The sequence below is a fragment of the Octopus bimaculoides genome, chromosome 9 (genome assembly GCF_046866305.1).
Source record: "Octopus bimaculoides isolate indiv1 chromosome 9, ASM4686630v1, whole genome shotgun sequence".
In the NCBI taxonomy this organism is placed as follows: Eukaryota; Metazoa; Mollusca; class Cephalopoda; order Octopoda; family Octopodidae; genus Octopus; species Octopus bimaculoides.
The window spans coordinates 73196602-73215637 of NC_142936.1; the positions used below are offsets into that span (position 1 = coordinate 73196602).

Consider the following 19036-nt stretch of genomic DNA (forward strand, 5'->3'; position numbering starts at 1 on the left):
GATGGACTTCTTTCAGTTTCTGTCTACCAAATCCACTCACAAGGCTTCTTACCATACAGTCACTCCTTGGAGCGTGGAAGGTGTCTCTAAGCCATTTAAAAACACACAAAAAAAACAAAAAATTTCGTGCAGCACGAAGTTTTGTCAGTGAACAGGTTTCGGTTTCAAAGCGATGGAGATATTTTGGCACAAATTAAATTTAAATGTTGAAGTGAATGTAACAGTTTTTTTTTTGTGTGTTTTTAAATGGCTTATAGACACCTTCCTCGCTCCAATTGTTTTTATTTCAGCACACGATCTCAGATCAAGTCACCTGTTGTGCAAGTACATCTCCGTAATATATATATATATATATATATATATATATATATATATATATATATATATATAAAATGGACATTGTTCCCACAGCTTTATTCTTTGGCTAAATGATAGAGAAAAGGTAAGAGAAAAAAAAAAAAAAAAGAGAGAGAGAGAGAGAAAGAAATGCCTGCTTGTTTATTTCTGTCCTATGTTTATTTACGAGACTATATGTCGCTATTATACATTCCTTACTGCAAACCATTAACTGGGTCAGAATCATACAATTAAAGAAACATAAAAAATAAAAAAAATGTTAAGATCTGGAACTAAAAAAAGTCTTCTGGTTCTCTTGTTTACTTTATATGAAGTTTGTTGACAACGTAGCATGGCAGTTAGGTGGGGGAAGGGGAAAAAATAGGGTAAACCACCAAATTTAGACACATAAGAGTAATTATTTCTGTCATGCAGATCTGTAAATATAAAAATTTCCATCATCGGCAGGTCTTGAATTTCAAGGGGAGATGGTGGAGTTAATTATATCAATCTCCAACAGGGTTTTAGTCGAATATATTAATTACTCCAAGATACTTATTTCAGATGTTTGATCGAACAGCTAATGTTATGAGGCCCAGGAAAAAAGCACAAGACTAGTTTTTATTCTAGTGTAAACAAACACAAACACAGAGATGCACATGCATGCACAGTTTCCGTCTACCAAGTTCCACTCAAGATATTGGTCAACAAGTGACTATTAGCAGACACTTGCCAAAGGTACTAGGCAGTGTGATTCCCTACAAAGAGCCATCTGGTTACAAAGTGAACTGCTGCTTAACCACTGAAGTTCAAAAACACAACGTGCACTCGGCTAAGGAACTGAAACTATAAGTCCAAACCCTAACCACTAAGCCATGACTCTCCACATGCATATACATATATATATGTGCATGTATGTATGCAGTCATTACAGCTGGCACCTCATATCTATTTATTCAAATTTCACATTACTAATCATCAGACTAGATCTAGAGTCTAGTAAAATAACTTTACCATTATGTTGGCCTTTTGTGTGTAAATTAACAAGATTTTTTAATGGAAGGCTTTTAATTCAGATCACTGTGAGACAGAACCAGAGGTGGTTTCTGGTGGGTTAATAGCAAAAAGGTTAAAGGATTAAGTCATTAGTATTTAAGTCAGCCGTATCTACTCCAAATATACTGCTTTATGTTCAAACAAGCCAGATTCAGCTTTTCACATCTATCCAAAAACATCTTTCTAAAAATAAACAATTATCATCAAAATTTCAAAGAAATGAGATAATGATAATTCATGATAAATTCAAAACAACATGGATAAATAAGCATTACATTTGACAGGGTAATCTGAATACTCAAGGGTTGATAAAGCACAGCTTTTGCCAAGCCTATCAGATAAAGCAGTTCTTTCTTAATGATGGCTCTGACTGACATGTAGGTGGACTGATACAGTAATAACTGTGTTCTGTCTATGGACAGAATGTAACAGTGCTGGTGACAGCAAACAAACTGTGAACACTTAGCGTCATAGTTCAATATCTTAGCTAATTTATCATTAACAGAATCTATACTAACAACTTAATCATGGATTCACATTTTCACAGTGTTTATGTGCATGTGTGGGTATGTGTTTGTGCATTGTGTTTGTGAGTGTGTGTTTGTCTCCTTCTCTTGACACAGCACAATAGTTATAAAACAAGGGTCACCACCACACAAGCATTGGGTGCTACTTTAGCGTGTGGTCTACAGCAGTATCCTGTCTACAATGTGAAATTACTTTAACCATTACAATGCTGTTAAAGGATTTCTATAGATGTATAATTTTACAGAGGCTATTGAGAGATCAAGGTTGGATTCCAAAACAACTATTTTAAAGAAAATGAGAGGCGCTAGTAGTGAGCTTTTCCATTCACACCTTGATCACTTTTGCTGGAAAGTTTTGAGAAAAGATGCAACAGATTTATTTGTGGCATTCCTAAATGATGTACAAAGTGTGTATCATTAATTAAGATTTAAGTGTGAGATATTAATAAATCATTATTCAACATTATTCAATTTGTTTTTATCATCCTCTTGTATAAAGTTCTTATAGTGGAGGTAGATCGCACGCTAAAGTGTAAAAGGGTAAGAAAAGGTAGACTGCACGCTAAAAGTAATTTCACAGCGTAGACAGGATACTGCAGTAGACTGCATGCTAAAATAGGATACTGCAGTAGACTGCATGCTAAAGTAGGATACTGCAGTAGACTGCATGCTAAAGTAGGATACTGTGATAGACTGCATGCTAAGTAGCACCCAAGCTACTTTTTTTCTAGTTTACCATGAAAGCATGTCAGGCCATGAGGACGTATTACACTGTTTGGAACAAAGAAAAGGTTGGCAACAAGAGGGGCTTCCAGACATAGAAAATCTGCTTCACCAAAGCAGATGATATCACAAACTAGGAACACTTAGCACTTTAGTTTAACACCTTAACCAATTTATCATTGATGGAATCTATACTTTTCGGCAACTTATTTATGAACCATTTTTTTTTCCTTATTCTTTTATTTAAAATTAAAATCCCACCAAATATCATGAAGAAATGATTATCTCCCTTGTATTAACTGTCTGCTAGGGCACAAACAAAACAATCTGAAATGTGTTTGTGTGTGAGTGTGTGTGTGTGTGTGTGTGTGTGTGTGTGTGTGTGTTTTATTTTTTGTCTTTTTCTAACAGTGTCACCAAACTTGTTAGAACATGCATGCTAATGACATTTGTTGACACAGAAACTAGCATTTAATATTCAACTAAGAATGCCGTTGTCTAGTGAAGCAAGGAAGACCAAAATGTCAATCCCCTAAACCTTAAAAGGTCGTTCACACAAGAATGAACAAGATTAGAGTCATATAAACGAGACAATAAATAAATAAAAATATCAAAGAATTCAATATTAAATAAGGATTTTAACAAAAGACATCTTCATCAATCTTGCTTTTGTTAATATTATTTCTGCTAATCTGTTACTCGCAGATGGAAATTCATCTATCTTTCATTTGCTTCAGTAATTGGAATGTGGCCATGCTGGGGCAATGCCTTGAAGGGTTTAGTAGAAAAAAATAAACCTCAGGTCTTTTTTTTATTTTTAAAAGCCTGGTATATATTTGTAACAGTATCTTATTGTTAAGCCACTGAGTTGTAGAATGCAAACAAACCAACACTTGTTGTCAAGTGGTGGTGGTGGTGGTGGGAGGGGGTACAAACACAAAGACACACACACATGCATACATACATATATGCATGATGGGTTTTATTCAGTTTCTGTCTACCATATCCACTCACAAGTTTTGGTCAGCCCAGAGCCAGAATAGAAGACACTTGCTCAAGGCATCAGCCACACAGTGGAATTGAACCTGGAACCATGTGGTTAGGAAGTGTACTTCTTACCACACAGTCACACTGTGCCAATGGAAAGAAACAAAAAAATAGAGGATCATTGCCCAATTTCAGGAGCTACTATGTGGTCAACTGACTCGTTAGAAATAGTAGCCAAATGTTCCTCAAATCACACTCTACCATCTTGTATATGGTTTGCTTACATTGGATCAGTGTTCTTTATAACAAAAGGTATTTGTACACCTTGAACAAGGTGAAGTACGCAAATTATTATGTTTAATAAAAATAAAATGGGTTTAATGTTTTTATTGCTTTTATTACCATATTTCTGATGAAACACACCATGTTTGTTTCAATTAATTTTTAAAATAATGAAGAATTTGGTAAAAATAACTGTCATTATTAAGCTGGCTTTTGGGACGGATTTATTTGACTAACCCAACATGATAGTACTCCAGCATGGTGAGAAGGTCAAACGAAGAGTTAAAAACTGGTGAATGTTAACGATTGCCTAAATTAGAAACGAGTGGTTATTTCTGTTCTGAATCATGGTGTAAGATAAAACGAATATAAATAGATAATGCCACACACATTCATTCTTAATATGTTCTGGCAGACGGAGGTGGCGAGCTGGCAGAATTGTAAGCAAGCCAGGCAAAATGCTTAGTGGTATTTCACCCATCTTTACACTCTGAGTTCAAACTCCACCAGTGTCAACTTTACTTTTCATTCTTTCAGGATCAATAAAACAAGTACCAGTTGAGCACTTGGGTCAATGTAATCAATTTACCCAACCCCCTAAAATTGCTGGCCTTGTGCCAAAATTTGAAACTAATATGTTCTGGAAGGTTTGAACATGGATATACTAATTACTGTTGTCTTCAGAGAACACCTTGTCTCTTCAGATGATGTGTATTCATAACACACCCAATTGGTTGATATAAAGGGATTTTAAGACCTTGTGGTGTTTTGACCTGGTTGTGTCTCTTCTGTCAAAGCTACGTTAAGATCAATGAATCTAAGCAAGAGTGAAGGATCTTGTTTATAGAATTTGGCAAACAAGTTATTTGGCCGATGTCTGTTGATGTCTGCTGAACTGATAATAAATTACTATCAGGTCATCCCATAAGTTCTGTCCGATTTTACCTTTTTTAAAATTGAATGAAATTTAATAGTATTTTAGAATGTCTAATGGAATCAAGAATTATTTTTATGCATTTGTGTACATTTAAACTAATTAAATATTATTTTACAGAATAATAGAATTAAAATTTCTTTGATTAAAACCCTTTCTAACATGGAAGTATCTAAAGAGCATCTGAGACACATAATGCTTTATGAGTACAAAAAAGGAAACTCTGCAGCCGAAGCAAGTTGAAAGGTACACTCAGTTTATGGGAAAGAATGCTTGAATGAAAGAACTTGCAGAAGATGGTTTTCAAAATTCAGAAGTGGAGTCTTCAGCCTTGAGTTTGATGATAAGCTCCTTGAGGCATTACTTGAAGACAATCCTGCATTATCAGTTGAAGAATTGACAATAAAGCTCAGTTCAAACCATACAACTGTTCATCGTCATATTCAACATCTTGGAAAGGTTCCTAAACTTGGAAAATGGGTGCCTCATGAATTGTTCTAAAGCAACTGCAAATCCTGAGTTGACATCTGCTCTTCTCTCCATTCTCACAAACACATTTCACCTTTTTTGGATAGACTTGTGACGAAAAATGGATCTTCTATTGAAATGTTAAATGTCGTAACCAGTGGCTTGGTAAAAGGGAAAAAGCTCAACCACTACCAAGAAGTGAACTTCATAGGAAAAAGGTTCTTCTCTCTATCTGGTGGGATTACAAAGGAGTAATTCACTTTGAATTGTTACCACCTAATGCAACAATCAATGCTCAAGTCTACTGTTAGCAATTAGAGCGTTTGAACCAAGCTTTGAAGAAAAAAAGACCCGCTTTTGTGTATTGAAAAGAAGTGATGCTTCATCAGGACAATGCGTGACCCCACACTGCAAAGATCACAAAGAAGATCGAAGAGCTTGGTTGGGAAAAAATTCCTCATCCACCTTATTCTTCCGACCTTGCTCCTTCAGACTACCATTTGTTTCATAGTTTACGGAATCATTTGGGGGACATAACTTTCGCAAGCCAGGAGGAGGTCGAAACTGATATTTCAGAGTTCTTCACTTTGAAACCAAAAGAATTTTACATTGATGGGATTAAAAAGCTTGTAAATAGAAGGAAGTCATAGATAATCAGGGAAAGTACATTGATGATTAAATTTCAATTAAACATAATATTTGATCAATTGTTTTCTTTATTCAAAATTTGGACAGAACTTATGGGATGACCTGATACATGCATGCAGAACAGCAAGAATCAAAACAAAGACATATAAAGTCATTCTTAATAGAGAAAATTAAAAACAAAAATGAAAAGTAAAAGTAGTCATATTAAATACCTTCAGGAGTAATTTGAACTCGGTCACCCATCTTTTCATAAGTTGCAAGCTCCTGAAAATGTATATAAAAAAGATATATATTAGAATGAGAGAGAGAGAGAAACAGACAGACAGAATACATACTATGAAACTCTATAAGTCATTTAATAATTAAAATAATGAAGAGAAAAATATATACAAATGCATCATTTACCTCATTACATTTTTTTTCAAGAGCCACAGAAAAGATAGGGTCATATTTCAAGAAGCATTAAAAACGGAAGGGTCATAGACATGTTAAGAGTAGTGTTGAGAGGTGGGATTAAAATATAAGGACCATATTCAAGAAGTATTTGAAACCAATGAATGAATTTCTGCCTAGTGCTTGATTTGGCAAAGACAACAGTCAAATCTTTATTGCTTCTTACTCCACAATCTTAAAAGAGAAGGAAAGCCATGTCAGGTTGGTTATATCTGAAATGTCTTTGATAAAGGGTCTGCTTAATAAGGGCTGATCTGGGCTTTAAAAAGTCAACGGCTTGAATGTGTGTGTGTGAATAGTGAAGGTATGTGGCCTCGTGGTTAGGGTATTTGACTCACCATTTGTAATGTATACATATATGACGGGCTTCTTTAAGTTTCTGTCTACCAAATCCACTCACAAGGCTTTGGTTGGCCTGAAGCTATAGTAGAAGACATTTGCCCAAGGTGCCACACAGTGGGACTGAACCTGGAATTATGTGGTTGATAAGCAAGCTACTTACTATACAGCCACTCCTGTGCCCATATCCAACTATTTACTTTATTGCTTGGGAGCCCAGGCAGAGTATAAAGTTAGACACAGAGGGCCAGGTCTGAGAGGGTTAATAGAGCAAGTAAAACAAACATTAAGGATTTATTGTGTCCCATCTGGTTCTCTACACTCTTGAGTTTAAATCCAGGCATGATCAATGGTAATTTTTATCCCTTCAATGTCAACAAAACAGTATTGAACCAGAATGGTGATCTGGTAGAAGTGATACAGCATTCAATAAGATGTCTTGCAGTATTGGTATTGTTTTGTGGTTCAATGCAACCTGAACAAATTTCTTTCATCCTTCTGTGATCTGGGTTCAAATCTTGCCAATGGTGATTAAATAAATACTAATCATGACACTAGATTTGATTCAAACAATTATATGCTCTCCTGACCTAAAAACATTTGTCTTCCCTCTTTCTCTCTTTTTACTCTTTTACTTGTTTCAGTCATTTGACTGTGACCATGCTGGAGCACCGCCTTTAGTCGAGCAAATTGACCCCGGGACTTACTCTTTGTAAGCCTAGTACTTATTCTATTGGTCTCTTTTGCCAAACCGCTAAGTGACGGGAACATAAACACATCAGCATCGGTTGTCAAGCAATGCTAGGGGACAAACACAGACACACAAACACACACACACACACATATATATATATATACATATATATGATGGGCTTCTTTCAGTTTCTGTCTACTAAATCCACTCACAAGGCTTTGGTCGGCCCGAGGCTATAGTAGATGACACTTGCCCAAGGTGCCACGCAGTGAGACTGAACCCAGCCATGTGGTTGGTAAGCAAGCTACTTACCACACAGTCACTCCTTAACAAGTTAGCTCTGAGCAGACCTACAATCAAAGGCATTTCAGTTATGATTGGGATCATCATGATCATCATCATTTTAATGTATATTTTTCCAGAATTTTTTTTCTATGGCTGGACAACTCTTCCTGTCACCAACATTTCCACACATGTTTTCCAAGGGAGATAATAACCTTCTAGTCTATCGAACAACAGCTCTGGAAAGTGGTTGGGAAGTGAACTTTTTAACCACAGTCACATCCCTCTCTGTGACCCATGCTAGCATGGAAAGCGGACGTTAAATGAGGATGATGATGATGAGACACTGCCACGCACACAATAACGCACACACAAACACAGGCAGTGTGATTTTAGTTCATCAAAGTGTGCGTGTGCGTGCACGCGTGTAAATAAACCAACAGATTCAGTTCTCCTGGAAATACCATGTTATGGTTGTGATGATATACAATGGCATATACATCAATGATATTTATTTTGCAGACGTGAAACAGTATATAGGCTTCTACATTCTTAGTGATTGGGTACAGGAGGTGGCTGATGCATCATCTCCACTGCCACCACCACCACTATTGCTTTCCCATTGCCATTCTCAATCACTCCCATCATCATCTCTTCTGCATCAGCTGATCTGGTCTTACTCCACTTCCCACAACCTCATGAACGCTACAGTATTAGTAGACCAGCTAGAAATAACCAAATCTCTGTTTAAAAATAAACAAAAAAAAAACAAAACAAAACAAAATATACATGAAAGAGGAAGGACACATTATCAGATAAGAGTCTGAGGTATTATAGCGGCTGAAAATGAGATTGGATGGTCATGGCTGGTACACTTTGATTATAAGCCTGCTTTATTAGAACTGACATGGGACTGGCTTAATACAACGAAACTACCTCCACCACCACCACCACTATTTCTCCCATCCCCGACCCTGTTGCCTTTAGCTGTTGGACCATTTCTCTTCAAAATGCAATTACCAAAACCCCTACCACCACCACCACCACCACCACCATTCTCTCACTAGCATTACAAATACTTCCACCACCAACACCGCTACCACAGCTATAAGCTGACCCCTCCCCCTTCACTGCATCAAATGCTACAACAACGACTACTACCACCACCACTCACCACTGCCTAATCAGCTGATATACTATTCCTTCCCTCATCAAACACCAAACAATACTATTCCTGACACCACCACCAGTCTGTCGAAGGAGCCTTATCTCAAAGTGGTCAGTCGAACTGCTAGAAACGACAGCAAAAATCTCCCTCAAGATACATTCACACCTCCCCAACCCCAACACTATCTTAGAATAGGATAACTTTTGATAACATGTTGTGGGGCTCCTTGACTGTAATGAGGAGAGAAAACAGGCAGGATGGTCACGATTGGAATGCTTTTGATCACTAGGTATTCTCAATCTAGGGCAGTGGTTTCCAAAGTGGGCAGTATTGCCCCCCCCCTCACGTCCGGGGGCGGTGGAAAGATCCAGGGAGCATTGAAGAAAAGTAGGATGATAATGGGGTGGTCAAAATGGGGTGATATAAAAAAAATATTAATAGGCACAGGAGTGGTTGTGTGGTAAGTAGCTTGCTTACCAACCACATGGTTCCGGGTTCAGTCCCACATATATGTGTGTGTGTGTGTGTGTGTGTGTGTGTGTGTGTGTGTGTGTTTGTGTCCTCCCAACATTGCTTGTCATCCGATGGTGGTGTGTTTACGTCCCCGTAACTTAGCGGTTCGGCAAAAGAGACCGATAGAATAAGTACTAGGCTTACAAAGAATAAGTCCTGGGGTCGATTTGCTCGACTAAAGGCGGTGCTCCAGTATGGCCACAGTCAAAAGACTGAAACAAGTAAAATAGTAAAAGAGGTTAAGTTAGGATTATGTTTTATTTGTGAAATACAGTTGTTTTGAATTCACTGCAGAAAATGGTCCATATCTGTGGTGGGAAAGCGCTAGGAATGTGGCCTGGGTGCCAAGTGGGGTGGCAGCCCAAAAAAGTTTGGGAACCACTGATCTAGGGTTAACATGTAGGATGTTAAAAGACAGAAACCATTGCTGGTAGCTATTTGCCCTGTCACTTCCATCATCATGATCATTCCCCTTACCACACCACCTACTACTGCTATCACCTGATCTACTGATCACTCACCACCACCACTATTACTACTACTACTACTACTACTACTACTACTACTATATCTGTACCTTTTCTATTCTTTTTATTTTTATTTGTTTCAGTCATTTAACTGTGGCCATGCTGGAGGACCGCCTTCAGTTGAATAAATCAACCCCAAAACTTATACTATCAGTCTCTTTTGCCGAATCACTAAGTTATAAGGACGTAAACACACCAACATCGGTTGTCAAGCGAGGGTGAGAGTACAAACACAGACACACAAACATATACATACATATATATATATATATATATATATATTTATATATGACGGGCTTCTTTCAGTTTCTGTCTACCAAATCCACTCACAAGGCTTTGGTCAGCCCGAGACTATAGTAGAAGACACTTGCCCAAGGTGCCACACAGTGGGACTGAACCTGGAACCATGTGGTTGGTAAGAAAGCTACTTACCACACAGCCACTCCTGCGCCTACCTTGTCTCCAATTCTCACTATACTTACTGGCAAGTCATTTGTCAACTCAATAACCTTCAGCTATCATCATCCTATTACCACCACCACCACCACCACCACTCCCACTAGCATAAACACCACCATCATCAAAGCCGTGATATCCTACCTCTGATACCATCACCAAGGTAGTGAATGGTTTAAGGTTGTTAAGGCTTTGCACTATTTGTTTTGTCCTGTCTCTCCGCTCAGCAAGATCAATGGTAATTTTTATCTTTCAGGGTCAACAAAACATAGTATCAATCCAGGATGTTGAAATGGTAGCATTGATGCAGGACTGGATAGGATGTCATGCAGTATTGATATCATTTTGTGGTTCTATGCAACCTGAACAGGCAACAACTGCAACAATCCTGGCAACAAGCTGCATCAATCATTGTGTTCCCTTTGAACAATATCAGTGACATACAGAAGGAAGACATACAGCAGGAGCAATGACAGGTTTTCTATGAAAATATACTATATGGCCTGTGCCTTGAAGAGGAATTTCTGGATGGAAATCTAGGGCTTCATAAAACATATAGAGGGCCCAGATTATGAATGTACATATGTATATATATATGGGTGTGTGTATACATCTCTGTAAGTGTGCATGTGTGTGTATGCAAATATTTATATGTATGTATGCATGTGTACATGTGCATGTATGTATCATCAAACGTTCCAATAGTATCAAGACTGCTGCCACCACCACCACCACCGATCATCATCAATATCACAAAGCCAATATCCATATCGTTATCATATCAATATCACCCTCATATTGATAACTGATCCTAATCAATATCATTATCACCCTCAACACCACCATCATCATCACTATCATCACCACCACCACCACCACAATAAAGACAAACGGTCACCACCACCACTATCATCATCACTATAATCACTACCAACCTTGTTAATAACATCAGCATCATTATCCTCATGACCACATTTCCTACAATCACCACCAGCATCAACGCAATCATCATCATCATCATAATTACCACAACCCTCATCATCACCGTCTCAAATATCATAATGGTTATCATCAATGTCATCACTACCATTGCAACATCTGCAATCATCATCACCATCATCATGGTCACTACAGCCATCATCATCTTCAACATCACTTCGATATCACAACTTCACTTCAACATCACTTCGATATCACAACTTCACTTCAACATCACTTCGATATCATAACTTCCCTTCAACATCACTTCGATATCATAACTTCACTTCAACATCACTTCGATATCACAACTTCACTTCAACATCACTGCGATATCATAACTATAATATCACTTCAATATCATTTTGAATTTAATATCGTTGTCACTGTCATCAGTAGCATCATCATAACCAACATCATATAGCCACTGTCATCACAATTACCATCATAGCCAATATCATAGTCAACAACATCACTAGCTTCATCATAACCAATATCAGAATCACTGATATCAAATACGCAAGAAGAATGTCGTCAGCATCACTGCCAACGTCATCATCACCGTTATTGATGCCATTGTCATTACTACAATTAACTTCATTGCTTTCATTAACACAAATTGCATCATCACCACCACCACCATCACTGTCATGTAATGTAAGGGCTACCACAATCAGACACCCACTCATCTACTACATCAAGAACCACCTCCAGCACTACTACCAGAGCCACTAAACTTACCAGCACCACCACCACCACCACACCACTGCTGCCATTACAACAGCCATTATTATCAGCAAGGATAAAATGTAAGCCGGTGGGGGGGGGAAGGAGGAGAGAAACCCTCTTTGTTTTCACTCAATCTGCTAGATATAGCAGCCAAATCTCCCTCAAACCACACATCATTATCTTAAATAAAAGAAAGGACACAAGGCAGTGGTTAATATTGTCCCACATATGTACTCATCATCATCATTATCATCATCATTTAATGTCCATTTTCCATGCTAGCATGGGTTAGATGGTTTGATAGGAGCTGGTAAGCCAGAGAGCTGCACCAGGCTTCAGTTGTCTGTTTTGGCATGATTTCTATAGTTGGATGTCCTTCCTAATGGCAACCACTTTACAGAGTGTACTGGCTGCTTTTCCATGGTACCAACATGGGTACTTTTCTGTGTGACACCAGCACAGGCGCTTTTCTGTATGGTACCAGCATGGACACTTTTTCATGTGACATCAACATGTGTGCATTTTGGTGTGGCACCACCATGGGTGTTTTTCCGCGTGACACCAGCAAGAGCTCTTTTCACATGGCAGAAGCACAGATGCTTTACAAATGACACCAGCATTGGTGATTTTTGCATGACACCAGTACATGTGCTTTTTGTGGGATAGAATGGCTCTAGTTAGAATGCTTTTGAATACAGGTCTATTTTATTAGGGTAATCTTGGGCTAAACAACAAACCTACAAGCAAATCAAAATAACTAATTTTCTTAGCATCTTATTCCTCACCATGGACAGACACACATATCCTTTACAAATATTCACGACCAGACAACCCTCAGCCTTTCACTCATTTGCCTTTACACACACACACACACACACAGAATGATACAGGGAGGAAGTTCAGAAATAGAAAAATAGAAAGAGATATAGCACGAAAGATAGACAAAAAACGAAACAAAAAACATGTGAGAGAGATTATGAGAGATTAAATGACTTGGCATTTAAGTTTTTCAATTAGCATCAGCAATAAGACACTAAGATATGAAGGCATTCTGGAAGCCTTTCTCATGTGCATATATATATATATATGTGTGTAAATATATTTACATGTGTATTTAGTATTAACTGTTGGACAAAAGAATATTCAATACCATGGGTAGAGATTAATGATATATTATTTTGGTTGAGTCAGCCTCTTGCAGCTCTGAGTTTCATCTGTAAACCCACTGGATCTTCAGGTAATTTGTGACTCAACTTGCCCTCAATATTCTGTGTGCCTACAGGTGAAACTCAGAGCAGCAAGAGGCTAACTCAACCAGCACAATATACAGTGTGCAGCAGAAAGGTTGCCTCAATTTCAAAAGTTAATAAAAAAAAAAAAACCCATGAAGATGCATAAGAAAACTTTGTATTTCTATGAAGTTCATTAAATGCCATTTTTGTTTCTGTTTCAGGTAGTACCCATCATGGCCTGGAGTGGAGAGCATTGTTTTTTCTTGTATCTTCATGTTTTTTTTTTTTATTAACCTTTGAAATCAGGGCAGTCTTTCTGCCATATCCTGTATATGTACACACACACACACACACACACACACACACACACACACACTTACCATGTAAAGCCAATTACCAAAGCTCAATTAGTACAAATAATTAATCCTATTTAAAAGCTTCACACTAATTGAACTTATATGATTCAAATTTGTTATAGCACATTAAAATACTGAATACAGCAATTGGCTCTAACTCAGAAAATGAGCCATAAAAACAGTTGTCAGCACTTATCGTCATTCTCCTTAACCAGCTACTGTAAAAGCGAAATTATTTTGAAGCTGTTTGTCAAGTGCAAATAATAAACAGAGTTTTCCTAGAAAGTGTAATTATTCAAGAACAAGTGTTTTTGCAAAACATGAAATTAATACTGAACTGCTGTAAAATGCTGATGCTGACATGATGCTATAAAGCAGCTCCAATGGGATTGTCTCAATATTTTTAAAATGGATATACCGAAACTACATTCATAATTAATGTGAGCAAAACATAAATAAATAAGTGTATCAAATGTTAATAGTGCTCTCAAAATCTTCTGCTCACCATCTCTCAAATACTATTGCAAACCTCTATATATCCCAACTCTTGGTTCTTTGTCTCCCCTTTATTTCTACTCACCTCATACCTCTGGATGCACACAGATACCTCATCACCACTATTTGTCTCCCCCTGTTCCACTCCAAACCCCTTTCTTTTCAAAAGGTGAGTAGCTACATATCCCTTTAACAGCAAGATACCTGTTCTGTTCCCCTCTCATGCTTTAACACATTATCTCTCACCATAAAGCTACCTCTCTGGGGTTTGTAGTCTTACAAGTTGCATGGCGATCTCACTTGTGCTGGTGCTGTGAAAAATGCACCCCGTTCATGCTGTAAAGTGGTTGACATTAGGAAGGGCCTCCAGCCATGGAAACTATGCTAAAGTAGACAGTGGAAAATGACGCAGTCCTTGGGCCCACTGGAGCCTGTCAAATTGTCCAACATGGAAGATGGATATTAAATAATGATAATGCATGTTTGTATGTACAACAGTGAAGGTGCATGGCTTAGTGGTTAGAGCATTGGGCTCACAATCATGATGTAGTGAGTTCGATTCCCAAACTGGGCTAATGTGTTGTGTTCTTGAGCAAGACACTTTATTTCACTTTACTCCAGTTCACACACCTGTAGAAACAAGTTGTAACATCACTGGTGCCAAGGTGTATCAGCCTTTACCTTTCCCTCGGATAACATCAGTGGTGTGGAAAGGAGAAGCTGGTATGCATGGGCGACTACTGCTTTTCCATAAACAACTTTGTCTGGACTTGTGCCTCGGAAGGAAACTGTTTAGGTGCAATCCCATGGTCATTCATGACCGAAGTAGGTCTTTACCCATTTTTTATGTACAACATTGTTCTCAACACTGGTCACTATCAAAATTTCACATTCACTTTCCATGAAGGTATGGATTGTATGGTTCGACAAGACCAAGCAAATCAGTAGACCAGGTCTTGATTCAGTATTTCAGTTTTGGAATGATTTCTATGATAGGTTTCCTTTCTTGATGTCAATCACTTTACAGAGGAGTGTGCTGGGTGCTTTTTCCATGGCACTAATGCTCATGACCCCGAAATGAAGAAACGCAAAGTCGACCTCGGTGGAATTTGAATTCAGAACGTGAAGACAGACAAAATACTGCTAAGCATTTTGCCCGGCGTGCTAATGTTTCTTATTTCTTTATTGCCCACAAGGGGCTAAACATAGAGGGGACAAACAAGGACAAACAAGGACAAACAAAGGAATTAAGTCGATTACATCGACCCCAGTGTGTAACTGGTACTTAATTTATTGACCCCGAAAGAATGAAAGGTAAAGTCGACCTCGGCGGAATTTGAACTCAAAGCGTAACGGCAGACGAAATACTGCTAAGTATTTCGCTCGGCGTGCTAACGTTTCTACCAGCTCGGTGCCTTCAGGTAGAATAATATTAGAAAGGTATTTTCTCCCTCTTGAGAAAAGTTTGAATAATTTTTACTCCTATAATTGCTCTGTAATCATAGATTTCCTCAAATTGATATAAGAATGGTCAGTCTCTTGTTTTGAAGAGATGTCCGATTCATGCATCCTTGACCGTTTCTTTTGTGTCTATAGATGAGAAGAAAGAATAGACTGTCCATTGTTTTTCTATCATCATTGTTTTAACATTCACTTTTCTCTGCTCTCATGGATCAGAGAGAATTTGTTGGTGGTGGTGGAGGTTGTGGTGGTGAAGGTTGCAGTTATTGAGGTGGTGGTGGAGATTATGGTGTAGTGTGGTGGTAATAGTTATGGTGGCAATGGCGGAGATTGTGGTTGAGGTTATGGTGGTAGTGTGGTGGTAGAGGCTATGGCAGTGGTGGTATAGGCTGTGGCAGTGGTTATTGAGGTGGTGGTGGAGGTTGTGGTGGAGGTTATGGTGGTAGTATGGTGGTGATGGTTATGGTGATTGAGGTTATGGTAGCAGTGGTGGTGGTTATGGCAGCAGTGGTGGTATAGTGGAGAGTTTGTAGTAGCTGAGACAGTATTCTTAGTGGTAGTGATAACAGCTATGGCTGTGGTGGTAGTAGTGTTGTAGTTGTGTGGTTGTACTAGTGATTGTCCTTGTGACATTTTGATGTTAGTGAAAGTTCTGGCAATAGTAACAGTGGTCCTGGTAGTGATGGCGGAGGTGGTGGTGGTAGTGTAGCAGCAATGCAGCAATGGTAGTGGTGGTTGTAATAATAGCAGTAGTAGTAGTAGCAGCAGAAGTAGTAGTAGTGATGGTAGTGATACGGTGGTAGTTGTGTTGTAGTAGTAGAAGCATTGTTAGTTATGGCAGTGGTGGTAGTAGTTATAGCTGCTCTGGCAGTAGTAGCCGTGGTTGTAGTGGTTGCCGTAGTGATAATTGGTATTGGTGCTGGTGGTGATAGAAGTACTGAAGTTGTAGTGATGTTGTGGTGTTAGTAGTAGTAGTAGTAGTAGTAGTAGTAGTGGTAGTAGTAGAAGTGTTGTCATGGTATTGCTGTATTAGTGGTAGTGGTGACAGTAGTGGTGTTTGTGGCGGTGGTGGTGTGTTGTAGTAGTAGTAGTAGTAGTAGTAGTAGTAGTAGTAGTGGAAGTGACGTTAGATGGTCGTAGTCATAGCAATAGCAATAACGATGATTGATACTATTGATAAACGAAGATGATGATGATGATGATGGTGGTGGTTTCAACCGGATTGATAGTAACAGTACTATTGCTGTGGTTGATGATGATGACGACGATGATGGTGATAATGATGACGATGATGGTGATGATGATGATTGTGATAATGACATGAGAGGGGGGGGGCAGACGGAAAAGGAGAAGGAAAATCTTACGAGCTGGCAAGTCATAATGATAAACTGCATTGGCGATGATGATGATGATGATGATCAGGTGGCTATATAGTAGTAGTAGTAGTAGTAGTAGTGGTGGTGGTGGTGGTAGTATTAGTACTTCTACTAGTAGTAGTGGTAATAGTAGTAACAGTGGGGGAGGTAGTAGTAGTAGTTATGAGATACTGGTATTGGTAATGATGTGATGATTGATGGTGATTGGTGAGTGAGTGAGTGAGTGTGTGTGTGTGTATGTGCGTTAGCAGTAGCGTTGACTGATGGGTGAGAATGGCGATAAAATTCGCCGCATTACTTATTGTGGATATCAGAGATGGAATGAAAAAAGAAATAATGGAGGTTAAAGACAAATGATTGAGACTGAATTCATGATGATGATGATGATGGTAACGATTGTTGCGGTAATAAATTATGATTATGATGATGATGATAATGATGGGGGGGGGGGTGAAGATGATTGTGGTAATAACGATGATGATGATGATGGTAGTCGTTTCGATAATAGGTGACGACGATGATTGTACTTCTGGCGGCGACGGTGCTGACCTGCAAGAGAAGCAAGTAAGAGGGGGAAGAAAAAAAAACGAGATATAATAGGCATGGTGATGTAGGTGTGTGCATGTGTGTGCGAGTGATTAAAGCGACGAAAGCGAAGAAACGTCTTCGAAGCAAGAAAAATCGATACACACAGACTGCATCAACTAGAGTGTATGTATAATTATGTGAATATGCCCGTATATGTCAGTCTGTATGTGTTATGTACGTGTGTGTAAAGGCGGGTATGAAACTGTTACAGCAAACGTACGTTTATCTGTAGGAATATCCGTTAGCAAGAAAGAAGCTTATGTGAATACGTAAATACGTATTTGTTAAAATCAACACGCGAGTGTGTATGTATTTTGTATAGAGAACAAGAGTGCACGAAGTATTGTTTGTATGAACGACAGAAGAAGTAAAGATAAAAATAAAAAATCACAACTAAAGATTAATACACAATTGATCATGTGACAAGAAGACTGCACTGTTTCGTCCTCTGCTATCTGGCTGCTTATGTTTATGTATGTATGTAACTGCGTACCTGTACATTACATGTGAGAAATTAACGCGCACACACACACACACACACACACACACACACACACACACACACACACACACACACACACACACACACACACAAGGGTGAGCAGACAAACGAAAGAAGGGCACTCAACACATTTATTGGGAGTTACATGAACAGATCAAACAGTTTGATTCAAATTCCTTTAGTACTTCAAGTTTCAAGCGTGATGCTAGTCTTCAGCCATTGAAATTATCTATCTATATATCTATCAGTCTGTCTATCTGTCTTTCAGTCTGTCTGTCTATCTATCTCTCTTCCAGTCTGTCTATCTGTCTATCTTTCTATCTTTCAGTCTGTCTGTCTGTCTATCTACCTATCTATCAGTCTGTCTATCTATCTATCAGTCTGTCTATCTGTCTATCTATCTATCAGTCTGTCTATCTATCTATCAGTCTGTCTATCTGTCTATCTATCTATCAGTCTGTCTATCTATCGATCTATCTATATCTATCTATCAATTTGTTATGCTGGCACAGGTCGAAGAGTTCAACAGGAGGTGGTGAGCCAAAAGACTGCTGCACCAAACCTTCAAGGTCTGCTTTGGCATGGTTTCTACGGTTAGATACCCTTCCTAACGCCAACAACTTTACAGTGTACTCAGAGCGTTTTACATGGCACCGGCACAAGTGAAATCACCACACACACATTTATCTTTTATTTCAGTCAATAGACTTTGGTCATGTGGTAGCACTGCCTTGAAGAGTTTAATCCAGTGTTTCTCAACCATTTTTCACCTTTGGTTCCGGTTTTACTTGAATTCCATGTCTAAAAGCCCCTATCATATTTTTGTAATTAAATATTATTAGGCAATATATAAAAATAATTATTAAAATGTTTTGTGTGTTGTAGAAGTATAATTAATTTATTGCAGATATATTTTAATAACAAAA

At 38.4% G+C, this 19036-nt stretch overlaps 1 protein-coding gene across 2 annotated transcripts in view; it reads right to left on the minus strand.

The window, feature by feature from the left end:
• The window catches only part of LOC106869093 (diamine acetyltransferase 1), a 104822-nt gene that overhangs the window by 54152 nt on the left and 31634 nt on the right, over positions 1 to 19036 (minus strand). For both annotated transcript variants that reach the window (XM_014914621.3, XM_014914622.3), the window contains one exon: positions 6174 to 6225. In XM_014914621.3, the coding sequence (XP_014770107.1) occupies positions 6174 to 6225 (52 nt within the window). The remainder of the gene's footprint in view (positions 1 to 6173; positions 6226 to 19036) is intronic.